The following is an 18,314-nucleotide window of genomic DNA, read 5'->3' on the forward strand; positions in this document are numbered from 1 at the left end:
ATGTTCAGTGGCCCTGATGTCATGAGTGCCGAGTAGAGATCTAAAGCAGTCCTCCACCTGCAAGTGGTGGCGTCTCCATGTAAGTGAAAAAAAAAAAATTAACACCCAAACAAAAACAAAATCCGTTTTTTTTTTTCAAATCAAAACCCCCAGGGGTAGGTGGGGCCACAATGGGCGATCAATGTTTTACATGTTAGAAATATATAGGAAAATCTTTTAAAAGTTTAAAAAAACAACAAAGCAATGATCAATCACTTGTATGCAAGCATTGTCATGTGAAATGCACTGATATCGATGGACGACAATATTCGCAGTGACGGTAGGTACACATTGTCGCCGAAAACAAAATGATCAGGACGACAAAATGCACTATCACAATATACGCTGCATGAAATAGCATGCGAGACACTTCAGTGTGATATACAAATCAATTACATTCACAAAACTACAAAACAAACAACCAAAAAAGCTTTAAGTAGTAATATCCGTGGGAGCAACAATATGTGCAGTGAAGGTAAGGCAAATAATGTAGCCAGCGACATTATGTGCATGTGTAACTTTTCAGCCGTGTACTGATGGACGACAATATCTTCAGCGAGGGTAGGTTCATATTGTCGCCGACGATAATATGTACAAAAAGACAATATGTACCGTCACAGGATATGTTAAAGCAACACCCATATATTTAGCTGCAATAATGTAGCCCTCTCCGATTTTTTTTTTAATCGGATATTTTCAGGAGAGGGCTACAATTCCACTGCATCCCCGTAATGGTGCAAATATATTATTTAGATACGGGCGACTGCAGGCAAAACAAATTCTTTTTGCATTCAACTTACTTCCAATAAGACGGAATTTTTATTCACTATCAACATCATAGGCCTTTATACGCGAAAACCAAGTAAAATAAATCTGCGTGTTTTCCAGTCGTTCACCTCAGCAGCCATGACAGTTCTCGCGTCATGTACTGAGGCTTGCACTTGAAATTTAGAATCACTTGATAATGTAAATGTCGGTGTTGATAAATGTTTGTGTTGTATGGTATCACTAAACATCGATAAATAAAAGCATTCCATGTGATATTTTTATCATAAACAGTGATATTTATGCTTATAATAAGGGAAATCCATACAGATCCGCTCCCCTAGATCCCAAATTCTCATTGGTTGTCCCAAAATAAAATCGATCAAGGTCAGTAAACATGGCGGATAAATTCAAGTTGTGATGTTGACATACACGAAAAATAACCTATATACGGATTGTTTTGTGTATTTTTGGATCAATTCATGTCCTGCATAACTACATTTTATGAGTTCAGGTATGATATATTAACAAAATACCCACTTACTGATAATTTTAGCCGAAATCTGTGCGGTAGTGAATCACTCCCGCACTTGCACCATTACGGAGATCCTAAGGAGTTGTAGCCCCCCCCCCCCCCCCCAAAAAAAAAAATGGAGAGGGCTACATTATTGCAGCTACCATATATTCTAACTAGCCTAAAAGATACAATATATCATCATTGTAAGCTATGTAACGTGAACTATAGATAACATTTTCTGATATTTACATTTAAAGATTTATTATGTGTCTTAAAAATGAATAAAAGACGCAAAACATAAAATTAACTTAATCTTATCATTTTTAAACTGTCTTAATAACGATCGTCACGGGGGGGGGGGGGGGGTGGGGGGGGGGGGTGGGGGGGGTGGGGGGTGTAGAATTTCAAACCCTTGACGTCCTATCTGTAGATCAAAAATTTGCCGAGTGAAAATGAAACCAATCAAGAATTCATGTAAACAAATATATGAAAAGAAATTTAAAAAGCATATAACTGAATATCATGCGTGATTCATAAGGATTTAAAGTTTATGAATCTGATACGCTGATTTATTTTCATCAGGTTTTCTTAAGCTGAAGATAGACAGTGTTTTTGAAGTTCCAATCTGTCTTTCCTCTGAACTGAATTTTTTAAAAATTATTTGACATTCTGTTCAATAAGTAATTTTAATGAGATTTAATTAAAGTTATTTTGATCATCTTAATCATCTTAAGTTTAAGAGTTTGCAACCATTAATACTTTTAATATTTGCGTTCGGAATAATTTATTATTTTCATTCTTATGTCAAAATGCCGGTAGTAGTTGTCCAACAAATTTGAAAAAGATTCATTTATTTTGAGGATTCGAAGTAGTTGCAGCCAAGGAAAGGTTCACAGGAATTAGAAAACAATTTATTTAATTTAAATTATTTGTCCCAAACTATCGCTTTGTTCCTGACATTCTGCGTCAAATTTAATACATTTCGAAATATTAAATTTTGTGTGAATTTTGCCACAAAATGTCGAAAAGTTATTTATATCTTCATATATGTTTCTTTTAATTTTAGAGTGAATTGACGAATAACTCTAGTTTTCTGATTTTATAACATCATCAATCAGTTTGTTCTCTTAATAACTCGCAGAAGGCTTTTATGCATAAAACTGTAAGTAAAGCAAATTGTAAGACATTTCCGTCATTTGACCATTTTGATTTAAAATTATATATATAAAGGATTTGATCACGTGACCGACCCACTTCAATTCCCAATGAAGTTTTTAAACGTGTTATTTATTTCTTAAGTATAATTACATTTTAGGTTCTTAAATTCAATGCTAATTTTTAAAATTCAAACGATAAGAATTGAGTTAAAAGTTTTGGATATTCTTTAAATTAAACATTTTGATGTTCTTTGAGGCCAGGTCGGGAAGTGGGGATCTTTGTTTTTAGTCACGCATGAAAACGCTAATGCTGTTTAATGCTCTTTTAAGGAAATTACCCAAATATCAAACTCATCTCGATCAGAAGGTCGTGAGTATGAATCTCGGCCTCGACAGACCTGAGTCGATAAAAAAAAGGTAGCAACTGTTCCTTCGCCATGCGCTCGGCACTTGGAAGTGAAAGTTGTGGGTCTTTCGGATGAGACCTTAAAACCGTGGCCCTTTCCCGTGGCAAGCGTTGGCACGATAAAGATCCCTCACTACCTCACTACTAAAGATCCATAAAAGTCCGTATTTGGATTCATCGACATCGGAATGGCCCCGAGTGCCGAGTAAATGTCAATATTTGAAGCCCCTCACTGGTATATGGGGACGTCTCTACATGAGTGTAAAAAAAATCTCGAATGGAAATTCAAACAACAATCAATCAATCAATCAAATTCATATCCTTCACATAACCAAATAAATATAGAAAAAATACAGGGTAAACTAATATGTATGTATAGTTCTGCTTTCCACTAGAAATGGACACCAATTGATCCCAACCACTGAGTATTTTTCCATATTCAGGATTTTTTTCTCCACATCTTTATGCATTTGGTTTATCTTTTATTCTGAATTATTCAATTCCTATCTCTTTCAAGAAGATAGACATAAAGCACCATATTGCTGATCTATATACAGTACCGACCGGACACAACCTAACACCAGAGCGAACCCAAAGCGCACCCCGGGTTCACTTCCTGGGTTCGCTCGGGGTCCGCTGCGGGTTCGCTTTCATAAAATTTGGGACCGCTCTGGGTGCGCTTCGGGTTCGCTCTGCGTTCGCTCGGGGTCAGCTCTGGGTCCGCTAGAGCGAACCCGGCGTTCGCTTTCTGGGTTCGCTTTACGCACTCATGCGTGAAGCGGACCCCGCTTTAATCTTGCCGCCAGTAAGCCCCGCCCCTTGTATATTCCAAATATAGTAGTGAAATCGATCATCACTGTTTTTATGGCGATCGAAACATGTACATGTAAGTGACAATATGGAGAACGTTGATAATTTTTCAAGAATTCCACCGTACATTCGACGTAGAATTATCATTTTTATTTTTCTTAACTTACAAGCTAAGTATATCTCGAAAGAAAAAAAAGAAAAGGTGTTAAATTTATTTTCGATGTATCGGATGGAGTGAAATTGATAAGAGTATCTTAATAAAAAAAAGCTTTCAAATTCATTTGTTTATATTATTCATGCGTTTTTAAATAAGTTGGAACATCCAATTGTAATTGCAATTGCTAAATCGTAATTTAAATGTTTGAAAGACACACAACTGAATTACGATCTTATCTATAAAATAGCTGTGATATACTGTACACGTAAAATGCTAAGTTTTCATATTTAGCAGTTTATATTTAAGCTAGGTTGTCGTCCATTACATGTATATGTAGGTCGTGATAATCACTAAAAATTCTCATACAGTGTAACTTGAGTTTCGTTTTACAGATCATTTATAATTTACTTCCATGCTATAAACCATTGTTTTATAAGGCGAGTTTAACTGAAGACTTATAAAAAAAAAACAACAACAACAATCAAAAAAACCAAAACAAACAAACAAAAACTAATAACTGGCCCACTGATAAGAATATATTATTTTTCTTAAGGTGTTTTCAAATACATGTAAATGATCACTTGAATAGTTTGTGTTCCTTACTGGTTCATGACCCCCCCCCCCCCCCCCCCCCGCCCAACTACATACATGTACATACTGGAGCAGCATGTTAACAAACAAAATTCTAAATGCTTAAAAATAAATAAATACAAGAAAGAAAACAAACAAAACAAGAATTCAATAACTGTAAACTCGCATGATTAAGTAGATGAAATTAAGATAATAACGTCCGATGTTTGGTTTTTTTTTTTTTATTGTTTTATTTCGATGAGCCACCCACCCCTTGAATTTCGCATTTATAACGTGCCCAGACGAGGTACATGTAACTTAAGGGGCATCGAATGTAGGGGGGAGTATATACTCAGGAATACCGTGACCATGGAGACAGTATATACATCCAGCTAGCAAGTGCCAATTTAAAAAAAAAACACCGCAGTTGCTCTTAATACCCGCAATATTTTCGAAACAGGTGGATGATTACCGATACGTGATGACCTTGGCTTCACTTTGAAACTACAATTATTAAAGTGTTGAAATTAAATAATTATGACAATTACAAAGTTCAAATACAGGTACCTATGTAATGAAAAAAATATATGTATTAAGGTATCTTTGCAAGTTCAATTTACTAATGTTGGAATTACGTGTACTTTTCATGCACAAGTACAAAACGTACCCGTCTAGTATATTTTTTATGTTCATATAAAGTATTTCGAAAATTACATGTAGTACATGTAAGAGGTTCATGAACATGTAAACCTGTATAATTATATATATCGACGCGAAGGAAAGTGATAAGCATTTTTGCGGTTTTTATTTTTTGTTTTGTTTTTTTTTTTTTTTGACTGACTTGCAAGTAGTTACAAAAATTCAAAAACATACAAAGTAAGGTCTACATGTAGGATAATTAAAATTGACAAAATAATCTTTCCCTATATACATGTATTTAAATCAAGCTATTTATCAAATTTTGGTAAAAGATTAATTTAAAAAAAATATCATAGTAGCTAAATGAGATTTTCTTTCTCCAATTTACGTATTGACATAATGCACACTTATCCTGTACAATGTACATTTAATTTTTTTTTTTGTGATCAATTATTAAGATCGATAATTTCGAAGTTGATCTGGAAAAATTAAAACGTGCATGTAAATTGAAATAATTAATAAAAAATAATTAAATTAAAGCACGTACATGTTCTTATACTGTATCTTGAGATAACAAAATTCTATAATTTATCGAAGACCATTTTTTTTTAAGTAACATATGTTATAACCATTATTATCTTCTTTTTTTCTATTATAAATTAAAGTACTTATTGTCTGATAAGTTTACGCAATGTATATTTATATATTAATGGATTATAAAAATATAAAGAAAATAAATATTCAACTATACATGTAATATGCTACCTGGATAATAAAATATATAATGTATCAATAGATTTTAAAAATAAAAAAATAATGCAAATAGATGTGTAAATATTGCATGTTGTCTGGAGAATTAGAGTATATAAATGTAAAATCATGTTTAAAAATCATATTAATAATATTTTTACACTGTATATTCACACGCTTTGCTTGTACAATATTTAGATTATAAAGTGGCATGTTGACTGGTCGATGCGCTGATGGTCAACACATTTTATCACTTATCCTGATTGACAGACCTGTTCAGCATGTTGATTGGTCGAAGCGCTGATGAGTTAATCGATAATCCTGATTTGACAGCTCTGTTACGCAATACCGAACGCGCGTTCGCTTTCTGGGACCGCTACTGAATTTGGGGTTCGCTTTCAGCGTTCGCTCTGGGTCCGCTCTGGGTTCGCTGCGGGTTCGCTACGGGTGCGCTCCGGGTTCGCTCGGGGTCAGCACTAGCGGACCCCAAGCGAACCCGAAGCGAACCCAGAGAGCGAACCCGGGGTGCGCTCTGGGTTCGCTTTCTGTTAGGTTGTGTCTGGTCGGTACTGTATATCATTTGAAAAAAAAATCATAAAATAACTCCTTTAAAAGACTTTTTTATATCTATTTGCTTGAATACAATAACACATAAATTTTGACCGTCTATCAATGAATGGAAAGACAGTGCTATATCTTTAAAAATTATTATCTAATGAATTTAATAGGTTAAAAATACCTGGTTCTCCCTTTTTGTAATCTCGTTGGAAATTCGACTCGACTAGATATTTGAACTAACGCCTTCACCGAATCTCGGAAGAGTCCTTCATAAATCGCGTCTGGAAAATCAGGCCCAACTTTAGCCGGATATATCAAAAGTCTTCTGTCTTCTATTTCCAAATCTTCTGTGTGAAACTGCAAAACCTATGATGATTTGATTACTAATTCATTTTTACTAATAATTATGTTAGACAGAGCTTCTATATCAAACCTTTGAACTGCAAATCTAATGTTGTCTTCGGAATAGAATATACTTTTTGTGAGCTAATTTATGTTGGTAAAACCAAGGGTTCATTAAAAAAAAAAGATTACGGGGGCATTGGGGTTCAAATTTACAATTGGGGTCAGCAGCTTTTACACAAACACTTTCATTTACCTGATCATTCTATTTTATCAATAAAAGTTAGAATGCCATCAATGATTTGCCACCATACTAATAATCCATCTTTAAGTACACCTTTTCCGTTGAAAAGGAGAAGAATATCGGATAAGGAAACTAGGCATGACATTACCGTATGGATGCAATTTCTATGTCTATAGTGTTGGGAATCTTTCCAGTCTACAGTGTAGCAATGTAAATGTGATTGGACTTTTTAACAATTCACAGAGACGTAAGCGTGTTCATAGGCAACAGTCTTACAATAAACCATTTATACACTATGTCTCCCTTGATTCATTACTACCTTATGTAAATCAACAGTACTACGTTAGGTTTTATCACATTCGCACCCAACTTTACTCTGTACCTTTGAAACTTTTAAAACGTCTATTGGAAAAGATCCAAGAAAGTCCATATTTGGATTCTTCGACATCGGAATATAGGCTCGGATCTGTGTTTACAAATGTTGCAAATCATAGGCTTTTTAATCATCCGCGATTTGTGGAAGAAAATACTGCAAATATCGTTGAGAAATTATATTCTGATTGATGAGTAGATTTAAAAAAATTAAATAAAAATTAATTATTTTAACCAGAGAGAGAGAGAGAGAGAGAGAGAGAGAGAGAGAGAGAGAGAGAGAGAGAGAAAGAGAGAGAGTCATTGCCTTCGGGGTGAATATTCAAAGTTTTAGTTCGTGAAAAGTCAAATATTTTCATTTTAAGAGCAAACTCGTAACTAGAGGTGATAGAAGATAAAACATTTTAAAATTTGATGCAGAATAACTATTGAGTTTATTCTTTTGATAATTCTTTTAAAAACAGTTAAAAGAGGATATCTTTCCTTATTACAGGATATTAATGCGACAGATAATGACGAAGTATTTTTTGTCTTGGATTCGGAGAAAAGTAAGTCAAAATTTGTTTAACATTATATCTTATACAAGGAGAATATCCAATGTTTATTAATGAGTATAGAATTTATTTCACAAGTGGGACATTTATTAATTTTCAAAATTGCAAAGCACGTATGAAAATATCGAATCATCCTGACATATGAATGAAAGGAGTTACTTATAAGTTTCCATATATTAAATTTCCATTTAGTACATTTTCTACAAGGAATATCTTCTTTATAAAATTCCTCCTGAAGAAAAGGAAAATCGAGAATCTCTTGAGATTTTTAAATTTCACTAATAAAAAGATGCCGGATATAATTTCGATATTTCTCATCGTATAACTTTCACTTGCTACATTATAACTTTTATTTAAAGGATTAATAAGAATCTTTCACGGTAAAAATGTGATAAAGCCTAATACACTACTCTTTACAACTTGATCAATAAGACGGTCATAAAAATTGACTGATACATGAACTTTATACAAATTTGATATCTTCTTCGTTATTTGTGCTGATCCAAACGTTTATTACATTACTAATTAGCCAAAGCAACTGGCAAAATAATGTTTACTCTTTTTTGTTTTGTTTTGTTTTGTTTTGTTTTTACATAAAAAATGTAATAGTCTATTCAGAGGCATTTCTTTCATATGAGATACAATTTTCAACCATTTCTATATCTATTTGTACAGTTATGTACTGCATAGTATGATATAATTCAAATAGTATCACATTAATAAATGTTTTGAACTTTTTTACATAAATAAAAAATAAGGAAAATCTCCTTTTTAGCTCAAACAAGGAATAAACAATGCATATCTATATAAATAATTTCCATAGGTAAATGGCCATGGATATAATTTTACATATAAATTTTTCTATTCAACTACATCGATATATTTAAATAAAATAAAAATAAGGCTTGGAATTTGCATGCTGATTAATTAAATTATTTTATAATTTTTATCATTTTGTTTGTTTTTTTTTCAGCTGAGGGATTTGATAAGTTGAGTTTTGAAAAAGTGTTAACAAAGTACGAACTCCAAAGTGTTGAAAAGATCTTTAAGAAGAATGACATCGACTGCATTCAAAGTTTTGTTGGCATGTCAGGCGATGAACTTGATAACCTTGGACTTACAATAGGACAAAGAAAGAAATGTTTGTCAGTAATCAAAATCTTAAATAATCGCAACACAGCAACTGTTTCTGCGACAAATATCACGGACAGAAAGTTGAGCTACTCACTAGCAAAAAATCCTCAATCCTTATCTAATGTTTTCTAATATTCTAAATTTCCCATCATCGACCTAACACGAAGTGCGAGTTTGATATGCTTTTATTTTAATATATTATTGCTATGGATAACAAATAAAATTCTTATAGTATTCTTTAGGACGTTAAGAGAGACAAAAAGTCATAACTAGATGCTGCATGAGACAGTAATACCCGCACTAAGGTGTTTGCCTCTAAATGCACACTCCTTCATATTGGGCTTACCAAGGAAAAAGTTCAAACAATTCTATAATTTACACAGTACATGTATTCGTCAAATCGAGCATAAAATGCTTAGGTGACCATGTGACCCATGAACCTCTTATACGCATTTCATATACTTAATTCATTACCAGTCTGAAATAACAGAATTTTATTAATGATGTAAATTAGGTTTTGATAAAAGGGGGGGGGGGATATAAATTTTTGGCCCATAATTGGAACTTTTCAAATTTATTTTCTCAACAACAAATAATATTATTTTAGTACAAAACGTTTTTGATGAATTTATCAAAATGTGCAAACTTTTTTTAGTATTTGATTAGGCAAAAATCTCCTTGAAAAGCCATACCCAATCAATTTTCCTACCCCCCGCCCCCCACCCCACCCCAACACACACACACAATTTGCCTGTTTTTGGAAATAGGCCTAGATGGCAAAGTTATGTTAAAACATCGTTTGTTATGATAATTTAAAATTTGTTCTTGTACTGTACATGTATGTGAACACCTTATTGAAAATTTCTACATCACATTGGGCTTGCGTCACCCTACCAGTACTAGTACTAGTTTTACCATTATCATTTTTAGATTGCACATGCTATGTGACATGGTGTGGTGCAGTTTTACATGTATATCAGTGGAAATTAATTCATTTTGTGTTTTAATTGGATTATATTTCATGAAGTTGACAGGACCTATGACAGTCAGTTAGTACAAGTTTAAGTATATATTGGGGTAAAATAAACCGAAATGCAAATGGTTAGGTTAAAGTTTAAAAAGGATCAAAGATCATCGGCAATCTCCTATGCAGAGTTGTCGTTCGTTTCTCTCTCAGACACTGAATGTATGAGCCCGATGGTAGAGAGTGGATCATCGGATGCCACAATAGACGAATTTCACATTCTGAAGAGTTATCTCCCGTTGTCGACATTACATTCAGTTACAGGCACAGATCCGGGAATTTTTTTCCGGAGGGGGGGGGGGGGTGTCCACACCTCAGTCCAAAAAAATTCCAGCCCAGAATTTCCTGAGGAGCAAAAAAAAAAAAAAAAAAAAAAAAAAAACCAAACAAACAAACAATATAAAAACAATGATGGTGGGGTCCATGTTTTTAAAGGGGGAGGGCATTTGAAGTCATTTTTTATTTGCTTCTGTAAATCAGTATATAGTCCTATTTAAATAACTCTGCAAATTCCAGGGGGGGGGGTGTTCCAATCTCCCTAGCCGCTCCCTGTCCCTGAAATGACAAATGATCATGTGACTCCTAAATAGTAGAAAACTTTTTCATTTGACTATACATAATTTTGTTTCTTGTGTTATTATGTTATGTACATCTAATGGTTTAAGGTTATGAACCCCTGGAGGTCATCCCCACTCTCTTAATGAACTGAAAATGTTCATAATATGACTACATCAAATTAAATAAAAGTGCATCAATGATAAGATTACTTGACATTTCATTCAAGAATTTGGGTCAACCCATGTACCCTACTAGAATTAGGAATGAAAATCATTCAAAGAGATGGACCATTAAACTATTTGTATATATTCACATTTTTTTTATGTCAAACCAAAGTATTAGACTAGTTTGCATACATGAACAAACAGGGGTCTGGGAAGGGGAGGGGCAAGGGGAAGGAGTTATCTCTTTACATCTTAATTGTTGAAAACTCCTAAAATGAATGCACTACTGGACGAAAAAAGTGCTGAGAATCCCAAATTTTACTGATAATGTTTGATAATTACTGATACTGTGCTGTTCTTGCTGATAAATACTGATAATTACTGTCGTCTTTACTGTTGAGTCTGATAAATACTGATAAATACTGTTGATGCGCTGTCGATGCTGAGATTTACTGATAATTACTGTGGTCATTGTTCTTGAGCTGAGAAGGTGCTAAAATAGAGCTTAGGGTTGTTTAACATAAGTCACTGTAATATACAAATCATTAAGGCTTTTTTTTAAAAAAAAAAAAAAAAAAAAAAATTTGGGTAAGGAGGTTGGTGAATTTTTCATTAAAAAACACTGAACTTGAAATAATTATTAATGGATGTGAAAAAATCGGGATTAAACAAAAAAAAAAAAAAAAAAAAAAAAAATCCAGCAGAATAGAAAAATTTTGATTCGGACCTTTATTCACTCGGTCAAGAGAGGACCAACAATCATTTTCATGGCCCTAAGTGATAGCATTTTTTTTTTATTCTTTCCCAAAGATATGCATATTTTAAATTTTTTTTTAATGTTCCGTCTTTCTGATTTTTCCCCCTGAAAATATGCCCGAAACTGATAAATGTTATGCTTTTTTAAATAAATTGAGAGATGGAAACAGGGGTGAATATATTTCTTCTTGAGACTGTACTTGCAACTTGGAGCAGGAATAATCTTTATGGACGCACAAAAAATTTAATTTTTGTTATCGATTTTGTTGACAAATTAAATTGATAGAAAAATGTTTAGCAAAATAGGACACAGTACAAAAATAAAAAAAAAGGAAAAGAAATGAAGTTATATACATTGTACAAAAGTATTAATTAAATAAAGTAACTTAAACATGTTAAAATAAAATAAATTTATTTTAATTCACGTAGATCTTTGCTCAGTATTTAATTTCATTTGCTAGTTTTACGTATATTTCTTGAGATAAAGTTAAAAGAATATCCGAGGGGAGCGTCTACATGTAAATTCATGATTTGAATCTCTGCTAACAGTGTTTAAGGGCCTGTAAAACGGAGACGAGAATTTCGACTTTATCTAATAAATAACTATGCAAAATTTGTACGAGATTTTTTTTTATAAGATGGTTTAGTGATTTGGCAATTATCATCAACTGTTCACAATTCAGAAACGCAAAAACTCCGCATTGCTGAATCCGAGAAAAAAAAATCTGTTATGAATTTTGAATGTCAGTAACATGCCTCAATCGCACTCATGAATCATGGTATAGCTGAATTTTGTATTGTTCCTTGATTCTCTAAAATAATTTATTCACTTATGTTATAGATAATAAGTAATTATTACATGTATAACTTATGGAGCTTAAAACTAAAGAATCAACCTTGCGCCTATCAGCTTAGTTAACAGTCTTTCATCCCCCCTTTTTCTTCTATAGTCTGAATAACTACATGATATTGAATCCTGTCGCGTGTACATTGAGTACACTGGTCTTGCACAACGAGAGATGGAATGGACAACAAATATTATACTCTCTGTACAAGGTTATTTCTAATTTTACTAAATGCATGTCGTATAAGAAATACAAAATGTACTAATATTTGACCCGATTCTCAAAACGAAAGTAGAAACTTCTACACGTGGTGGACATGTATATATTTTACACGGTGTTTTAGAATAACCGAGTAATTTCAAGTTTTGTTTTATTTTGTATTTTAACTGACTGACCGCGTATAAGCAGGTTAAATTGATTTTTTTTTAATTGATCTAGTTGTTACCAGTAATTACGGAAGAAAGAAAGATGCGTATTTCATTGAATGAAAATCACACTGCTTAAGATTTCTAGTTCCTGATGGCTTAAAAAATAAAATAAAAATAAAAAACAAAAACAAACAACGAAAGATAGATACATGTAGCTTGATACCACAAAAAAAAAAAAAAAAATTGTGAGGACATAAATTATAGAACTAGAGCGCACTAGCTAAAAGAGATAATTCAACAAATTTTAGATCATAATTAAATCTTATTATTTGAACCTGTCACATTCTTCATTAAAGGGCATAGAATATGTTATATGAATAGATTTTTGTGAGAAATATTTAATACCGCCTTGTTAAAAGGAGAATGGTTTGTAGAGGGGGAGGGGGGGGGGGGTCTCAACTGATAGAGCAGACGGAACTCATGTTACTTGTCAAATATTCAAGTTCACTACATGAAAATATAAATTTAATTGCAGCCATTGACTGTATTAAAGATGCTTCCTAAAATTTTTAACGACAGTACAAATACATGCGGAAAAAAATATGAGATGGGATTTTTTAAAAAACCTTTGTGAATAAAACACTTGTTTTAAACAGTACCTGCATAGGTAGAGTAACCACTGCATGAACACCCCCAGCCCCCACCCCCTTCAGATATTGACAACAAAGGAGAAATAAAAAGATAAAGGAAAACATAAACATTTATGATCTAATTTTAACATTAAGATGTAAAAAAAAAAATAATAATAAAATAAAAATAAATAAATGAATAATGAAATGTGAAAACAAATAATTCATGTGACTTTTTCATTTAGAATCTAACTAGTAAGTAGATTGTAATGAATTTTGTTGATAAAATACTTTCTTTAAAATAATTCGCGAATCGCCAATTTTCCCGGGATAATTGACCTGACCAATCAGAGAATATGTATGACGTAGAGTAATCGTCACCAAAAGTTGCGAAGCGGAAGGTTAGACAAACAAAACTAGTACAGTACATTTATTTTCAATATAAAAAGATTATTATGTTAAAAGATGTGCTTTCGGACTTTGCAACAGTGATAGTCGGTATCCGGGTTGAAATGAGGGGGTGATATTTTACCCGTTCCCTAAACCCAAAACAAATTTAGACAAATGTCGACGGTGGATCAAGGCGTGTAATCGTCCACACACACAACTCAACGTCGACAGGATAACGAAAAACACTTATGTCTGCTTTAAGGTATGTTGTTACAGAATGCAGTCTAGGAATCCACGCTATGACAAAAGATTTTGCGTATTTTATCAGAAGTTACGAAGAGTGTTAACAAAATCAGCCAGAATTTCCTTTGCTGTTCTTGAACATCGTCTGTTATGTCAGCAATATCTCGTGCGTGTATGCCGGGGTTACTGTCTAACTAGGATGTATTCTATAGTGTAAGGGGTTAACATGCACTTCACATCATAAGATGATAAAACATTGAGAAGTGAAAATTTTGCATATGGGTTGGGACCTATTCTGCCAGTATATTACACATATCTATGAACTGATAAAGATAATTTAAATATGCAGAACATTATGAATATGTGTTTAAATGAAAATTTATGTTTGTTAAGAGTCATGCTAATTTGATTGCAGCACTTTATGAATGGCTGTGGTCCTACACCAACATATCCTGACCCCATTCCTCTGACTAACAGTAGCAGCACACCCAAGCCATCCAGACCCCCTCCAAAGAACAGAGGAATCCTTAACAATCAGTCAAGGTAAAAACTTATCATTATATATTATTCTCATGCAAATTTTATAAAAAGAAATTTAAATTTGAAAAATTGTAACTCTATTTATTGAACAATCTTGTAACTTTTATAGAACTTGTAGTTTATTTTAATATCTTCATGGTCTAAACAAAGTTAGCCCTATAATTATATGTTGATATATGTGAAACATTTTGCTGGCAGATCAATTTTGCAGTGATCGTTGTTCTATAATTTCAGTAAATTAGAAAATCATGAAGACCATGGAGAACAATATGATGAATCTACTCATCATATGACTGGTTTGTCAACATGCACTCAAACTGAGGAAAAATGTAAGTGCATGGATGCCAATTATGAATTGCAGACAATATTCAACATAAATGCAGACAACAGTTTATTCAATTAAATCATGAAAGTAATGAAAGTATATTTCACTTAAATTTGAACCAAGTTCTTTCATAAAATCAACATCAGGATGTATTCTTTCAACATGTAATTCTTTTCGAGTGAATAAAATAAAATCACAAAAAGTAACTCCAGTGACCAATGGTTGTCCTTGAATTTGAAAATAGAAAGCATGAGACTTTTTCAAAGAAATTTTTCCATCAGTTTCAAGTAAACAAAAATTTGGGAGGGAGAGAGATTCTTCAATGGTCAAATCTCTGGCAGTGTATGGGCACTTGATTTCAATAATTCCACTTACACCTCCGTCACAGACTATTCCATCTGGTGTTGCCCCTAGAAATGGAAATTCCGGATTAATGCAGAGTCCACAGTCATGTACATGTAATCCCTGCCTTTTAACATACATTTCCCTGGCCTTCTTTTCATTTGCAATTCCATATGAGGTGGAAGTAGAATTAAATGGTTTTGGATCTAAAATAGTTCTGACATACTTCAAAGAAATAGATTTTCTGTGTAATATTTCATAAAATTTTGATGCTGTAAGGCGTTTTTTTCTCTCTAACTGCCATCTCTGTGAATTATACTGTTCTTGTGTTTCTTCCTGAATTTTATAAGCTTCGTTGAAGTCTATTGCTAGAGATTCTGATAGATGTTTATATTCATCTGGTAGTAAAACTGGACAGATATAGGGTAATTTTAGATCTCCACATTTTGTATCCACTGTCTTTTGCACATGTGGCTCATAGAAGGATGCCTGTAAAAAAAATTACATGAAGTATCATTAAAAAAACTAATTTATTTATTTGCAATTTATTTCCAGGGGTTGAACCTATGGATGTTTTACTACTGGCTGCAGAAAACAAGAAATTTTTGGAGGAAAATAAAAGCTTAAATGGTAAACTTCAGGCTGTATATGGAGCATATGATCAACTTCATCGGAAGACCTACACAGAGAAGAGAAATGTAAAATTGCAAGCTGAACTTTCACAGGAATTTAATGTTGATGTCATCATTCATGACGCAAAACAATTCAAATATTACACAGGTTTGACACCTGATCAGTTCCTTGGTGTATATGTTTTTTTGGTACCGAATGATCAAGTTATCCCAATACAGTTTCCAACTAACAGAACAGAAGAAGTCATGACATTGACGTTGAAAAATCATTTATTTTTAACAATTATGAAATTGAGATACGATTTTCATTATTCTGACTTGGCTTTCAGATTTAGAATTAGTAAACAGACAACAAGTGTTATTTTTACATACTGGATCAATTACATGTTTTTGAGATTTGGAGAGCTTTCCATCTGGCCTCATAGAAATGTCATCAAAGAAAATATGCCATCCAAATTTAAAGAAGAATTTCCGACAACTTTTGGTATTCTTGACTGTACGGAAATAAAAATAAACAAACCAGCATCTCTTAAGGCCCAATCACAAACCTACAGCGACTATAAAAGCTGCAATACTATGAAAGGTTTAGTAGTGTGTGATCCAAGAGGTTCAGTTACGTTTGCTTCAATGTTATTTAGTGGTGGTATATCTGATAAGGACATTTTTGTTCAATCGAAATTTGAAGACATGCTTAAAGACTTGCTGGATGAGGGATACCTACTCCAAGGAGATGGACTCATGGCAGATAAAGGATTCAACATTGAAGAGGAAGTAGAGAAATGTGGGCTGCAATTAAACATACCACCCTTTGCAACCATTGGAAAACGAATGTCCAAGAGTGATGCTTTACTTACCAAGAAAATTGCTAAACACAGAGTCCATGTTGAAAGAGCTATTGAGAGAATCAAACGTTTTAAAATTTTATCTGGAAAATTTAAACTTTCTTAATTCACTTTGATTAACCAAATATGGTATGTCTGTGCAATGCTTTCAAATTTTTTTTGTTCCTTGCATTAAAAACAAAACCTGAGTCAATGCTTTTAAATTTGAATAGATATTAACGTGCAATTTCACAACAGAGCATTTTCTTGTCAAAGTGCATTATCCCAGTATATAATGTACATGCATTATTGATGTTATTTGATGAAATATAATTACATGTATATATCACATATGATAAAGTATTAAAAGATTGACTAAATTAATAAAATATTTGTTATATATGAGAGAGAAAGAAAGAGAGAGAGAAGTAATCTATTAAATTATATTACAATACGTACATGTGTGCTCAAACCACTTCCTATTCCAACTTCACCCAAATGTGTCACTTTTTTCTTCATGATATTTGACACCAAGTAACCGATTGGCAATCCTTTTTTTAGGCCTTTAAATGGTCAACATCTTCCCCATTCACATAAAACTTCCTAAAAATAATCACTTTTAATCAAACAACTATAAAATTTAAATACATGTACACATTATAAGTTTAAATTATTGCTAACATTTAATAATAAGGTTTTAATGTGATTTTTGTTTACCTGCATTCTGTCAACACACTTTCTACGGGTTTCTGTTTTCTATCAGGATGGGGTTTAATAATGCAAATTTGGGGGGCAGCTGAACTTTCAATCTTGCTTCCTCTTGGCACAGACCATTGCTGGGGCAAACTAGTACACGTTAGGTTATCAGGGACTGCTTTAAAACCCATAAGAATCCAATGCTGAAGAGCCATCAGCAAGCCAATAATGTGAGAGCATGACCCACTGGCTCTGGAAAAAAAACACGATTGCCAGGTTTGATCTTACAATTTTCGTAGCAAAGATATCGGAACGTTTTATGCAACAAATTTGAAAAAAAAAAGAAAAACATACCCAGCTGTGCATGAACAATGCGCCAATTGCAAGGAACCTGGCGATAGGTCTAGATTTAAAGAATGCGGAGAGCTGTTTTTCCGTTGGGAGCGGTGACATTTTGCGGAATTCGGACTTCATTATCCTTGTCGCTTTTGTACATTTTCACCCTCTCGAAATAATTCTCGCTGTAATATTTAAAACCCTGCTGCTTTGCTTTCAATGAAATTTCTCCCCCTATATGATTTTCGGATATGTCTGAAGGCAAGTCGGATAAAACTGCAAAAACGTATTTATCTTTACTCTTTGTCGCCATGTTTATAAAGAGATGTTTGTCTAACCTCAGCATCCGTGACGTAGTTTGTGAAAAGGGGCGGGGCTTACAGAAAGTGCGGCGATTCGCGAATTAATCATCACTCAAGCTTTTTTAGCACCTTCTCAGCCAAAGAACAATGACCACAGTAATTATCAGTAAATCTCAACATCGACAGCACATCAACAGTATTTATCAGTATTTATCAGACTCAACAGTAAAGACGACAGTAATTATCAGAATTTATCAGAAACAACTAAAATTATCAGTAACAACAGTAAGAATAACAGTAAATATCAGTATTTATCAGCAAGAACGGCA

At 33.1% G+C, this 18,314-nt stretch overlaps 3 protein-coding genes and 1 long non-coding RNA gene across 5 annotated transcripts in view; 2 read left to right on the forward strand and 2 right to left on the reverse strand.

Annotated features, from left to right (window-relative positions):
* The window catches only part of LOC133186211 (uncharacterized), a 34,909-nt gene extending 25,739 nt beyond the window's left edge, over nucleotides 1–9,170 (forward strand). Inside the window, exons 11-12 of the mRNA XM_061321443.1 lie at nucleotides 7,820–7,874; nucleotides 8,854–9,170. Of these exons, the coding sequence (XP_061177427.1) occupies nucleotides 7,820–7,874; nucleotides 8,854–9,146 (348 nt within the window). The 3' untranslated portion in view covers nucleotides 9,147–9,170. The remainder of the gene's footprint in view (nucleotides 1–7,819; nucleotides 7,875–8,853) is intronic.
* Nucleotides 9,171–13,824: 4,654 nt separating this feature from the next.
* LOC133186406 (uncharacterized) lies at nucleotides 13,825–16,946 on the forward strand. Of its 2 annotated transcripts, XM_061321663.1 has the most exons (4): nucleotides 13,825–14,010; nucleotides 14,475–14,534; nucleotides 14,766–14,860; nucleotides 15,754–16,946. In XM_061321663.1, exons 1-4 carry the CDS (start codon nucleotides 13,997–13,999, stop codon nucleotides 16,776–16,778), a joined length of 1,194 nt encoding a protein of 397 aa, XP_061177647.1. In that variant the 5' UTR covers nucleotides 13,825–13,996; the 3' UTR covers nucleotides 16,779–16,946. The 2 variants fall into 2 exon arrangements, with proteins under 2 accessions (XP_061177647.1, XP_061177646.1); XM_061321662.1 differs by lacking the exon at nucleotides 13,825–14,010 and having other exon boundaries at nucleotides 14,129–14,534.
* On the reverse strand, nucleotides 14,920–17,201 carry LOC133186407 (uncharacterized). The gene is made up of 2 exons (XM_061321664.1): nucleotides 17,111–17,201; nucleotides 14,920–15,687 (listed from the first exon to the last, which is right to left on the reverse strand). The coding sequence occupies exons 1-2, from the start codon at nucleotides 17,168–17,170 to the stop codon at nucleotides 14,923–14,925; spliced, it is 825 nt and encodes a 274-aa protein (XP_061177648.1). The 5' UTR covers nucleotides 17,171–17,201; the 3' UTR covers nucleotides 14,920–14,922.
* A 4-nt stretch (nucleotides 17,202–17,205) lies between these two features.
* Nucleotides 17,206–17,809, reverse strand: LOC133186408 (uncharacterized). The gene is made up of 3 exons (XR_009721035.1): nucleotides 17,702–17,809; nucleotides 17,369–17,599; nucleotides 17,206–17,254 (listed from the first exon to the last, which is right to left on the reverse strand). It is a non-coding gene; the product is annotated as an uncharacterized LOC133186408 (long non-coding RNA).
* Between the last annotated feature and the right edge of the window lie 505 nt (nucleotides 17,810–18,314).

This window comes from Saccostrea echinata, unplaced genomic scaffold (genome assembly GCF_033153115.1).
Source record: "Saccostrea echinata isolate AGI-Se365-2 ecotype Australia unplaced genomic scaffold, CSIRO_AGI_Sech_v1 ptg000013l, whole genome shotgun sequence".
Lineage (NCBI taxonomy): Eukaryota > Metazoa > Mollusca > Bivalvia > Ostreida > Ostreidae > Saccostrea > Saccostrea echinata.

Bases quoted from the DNA above. Each gene is read 5' to 3' on its own strand.
- LOC133186406 (XM_061321662.1), top strand. From the start codon at position 14,413: ATGAATGGCTGTGGTCCTACACCAACATATCCTGACCCCATTCCTCTG. The intron at 14,535-14,765 runs GTAAAAACTTAT...CTATAATTTCAG, and splicing joins ATCCTTAACAATCAGTCAAG to TAAATTAGAAAATCATGAAG. The intron at 14,861-15,753 runs GTAAGTGCATGG...ATTTATTTCCAG, and splicing joins CACTCAAACTGAGGAAAAAT to GGGTTGAACCTATGGATGTT.
- LOC133186407 (XM_061321664.1), bottom strand. From the start codon at position 17,170: ATGAAGAAAAAAGTGACACATTTGGGTGAAGTTGGAATAGGAAGTGGT. The intron at 15,688-17,110 runs GTACGTATTGTA...TTTTTTTTACAG, and splicing joins GAAGTGGTTTGAGCACACAT to GCATCCTTCTATGAGCCACA.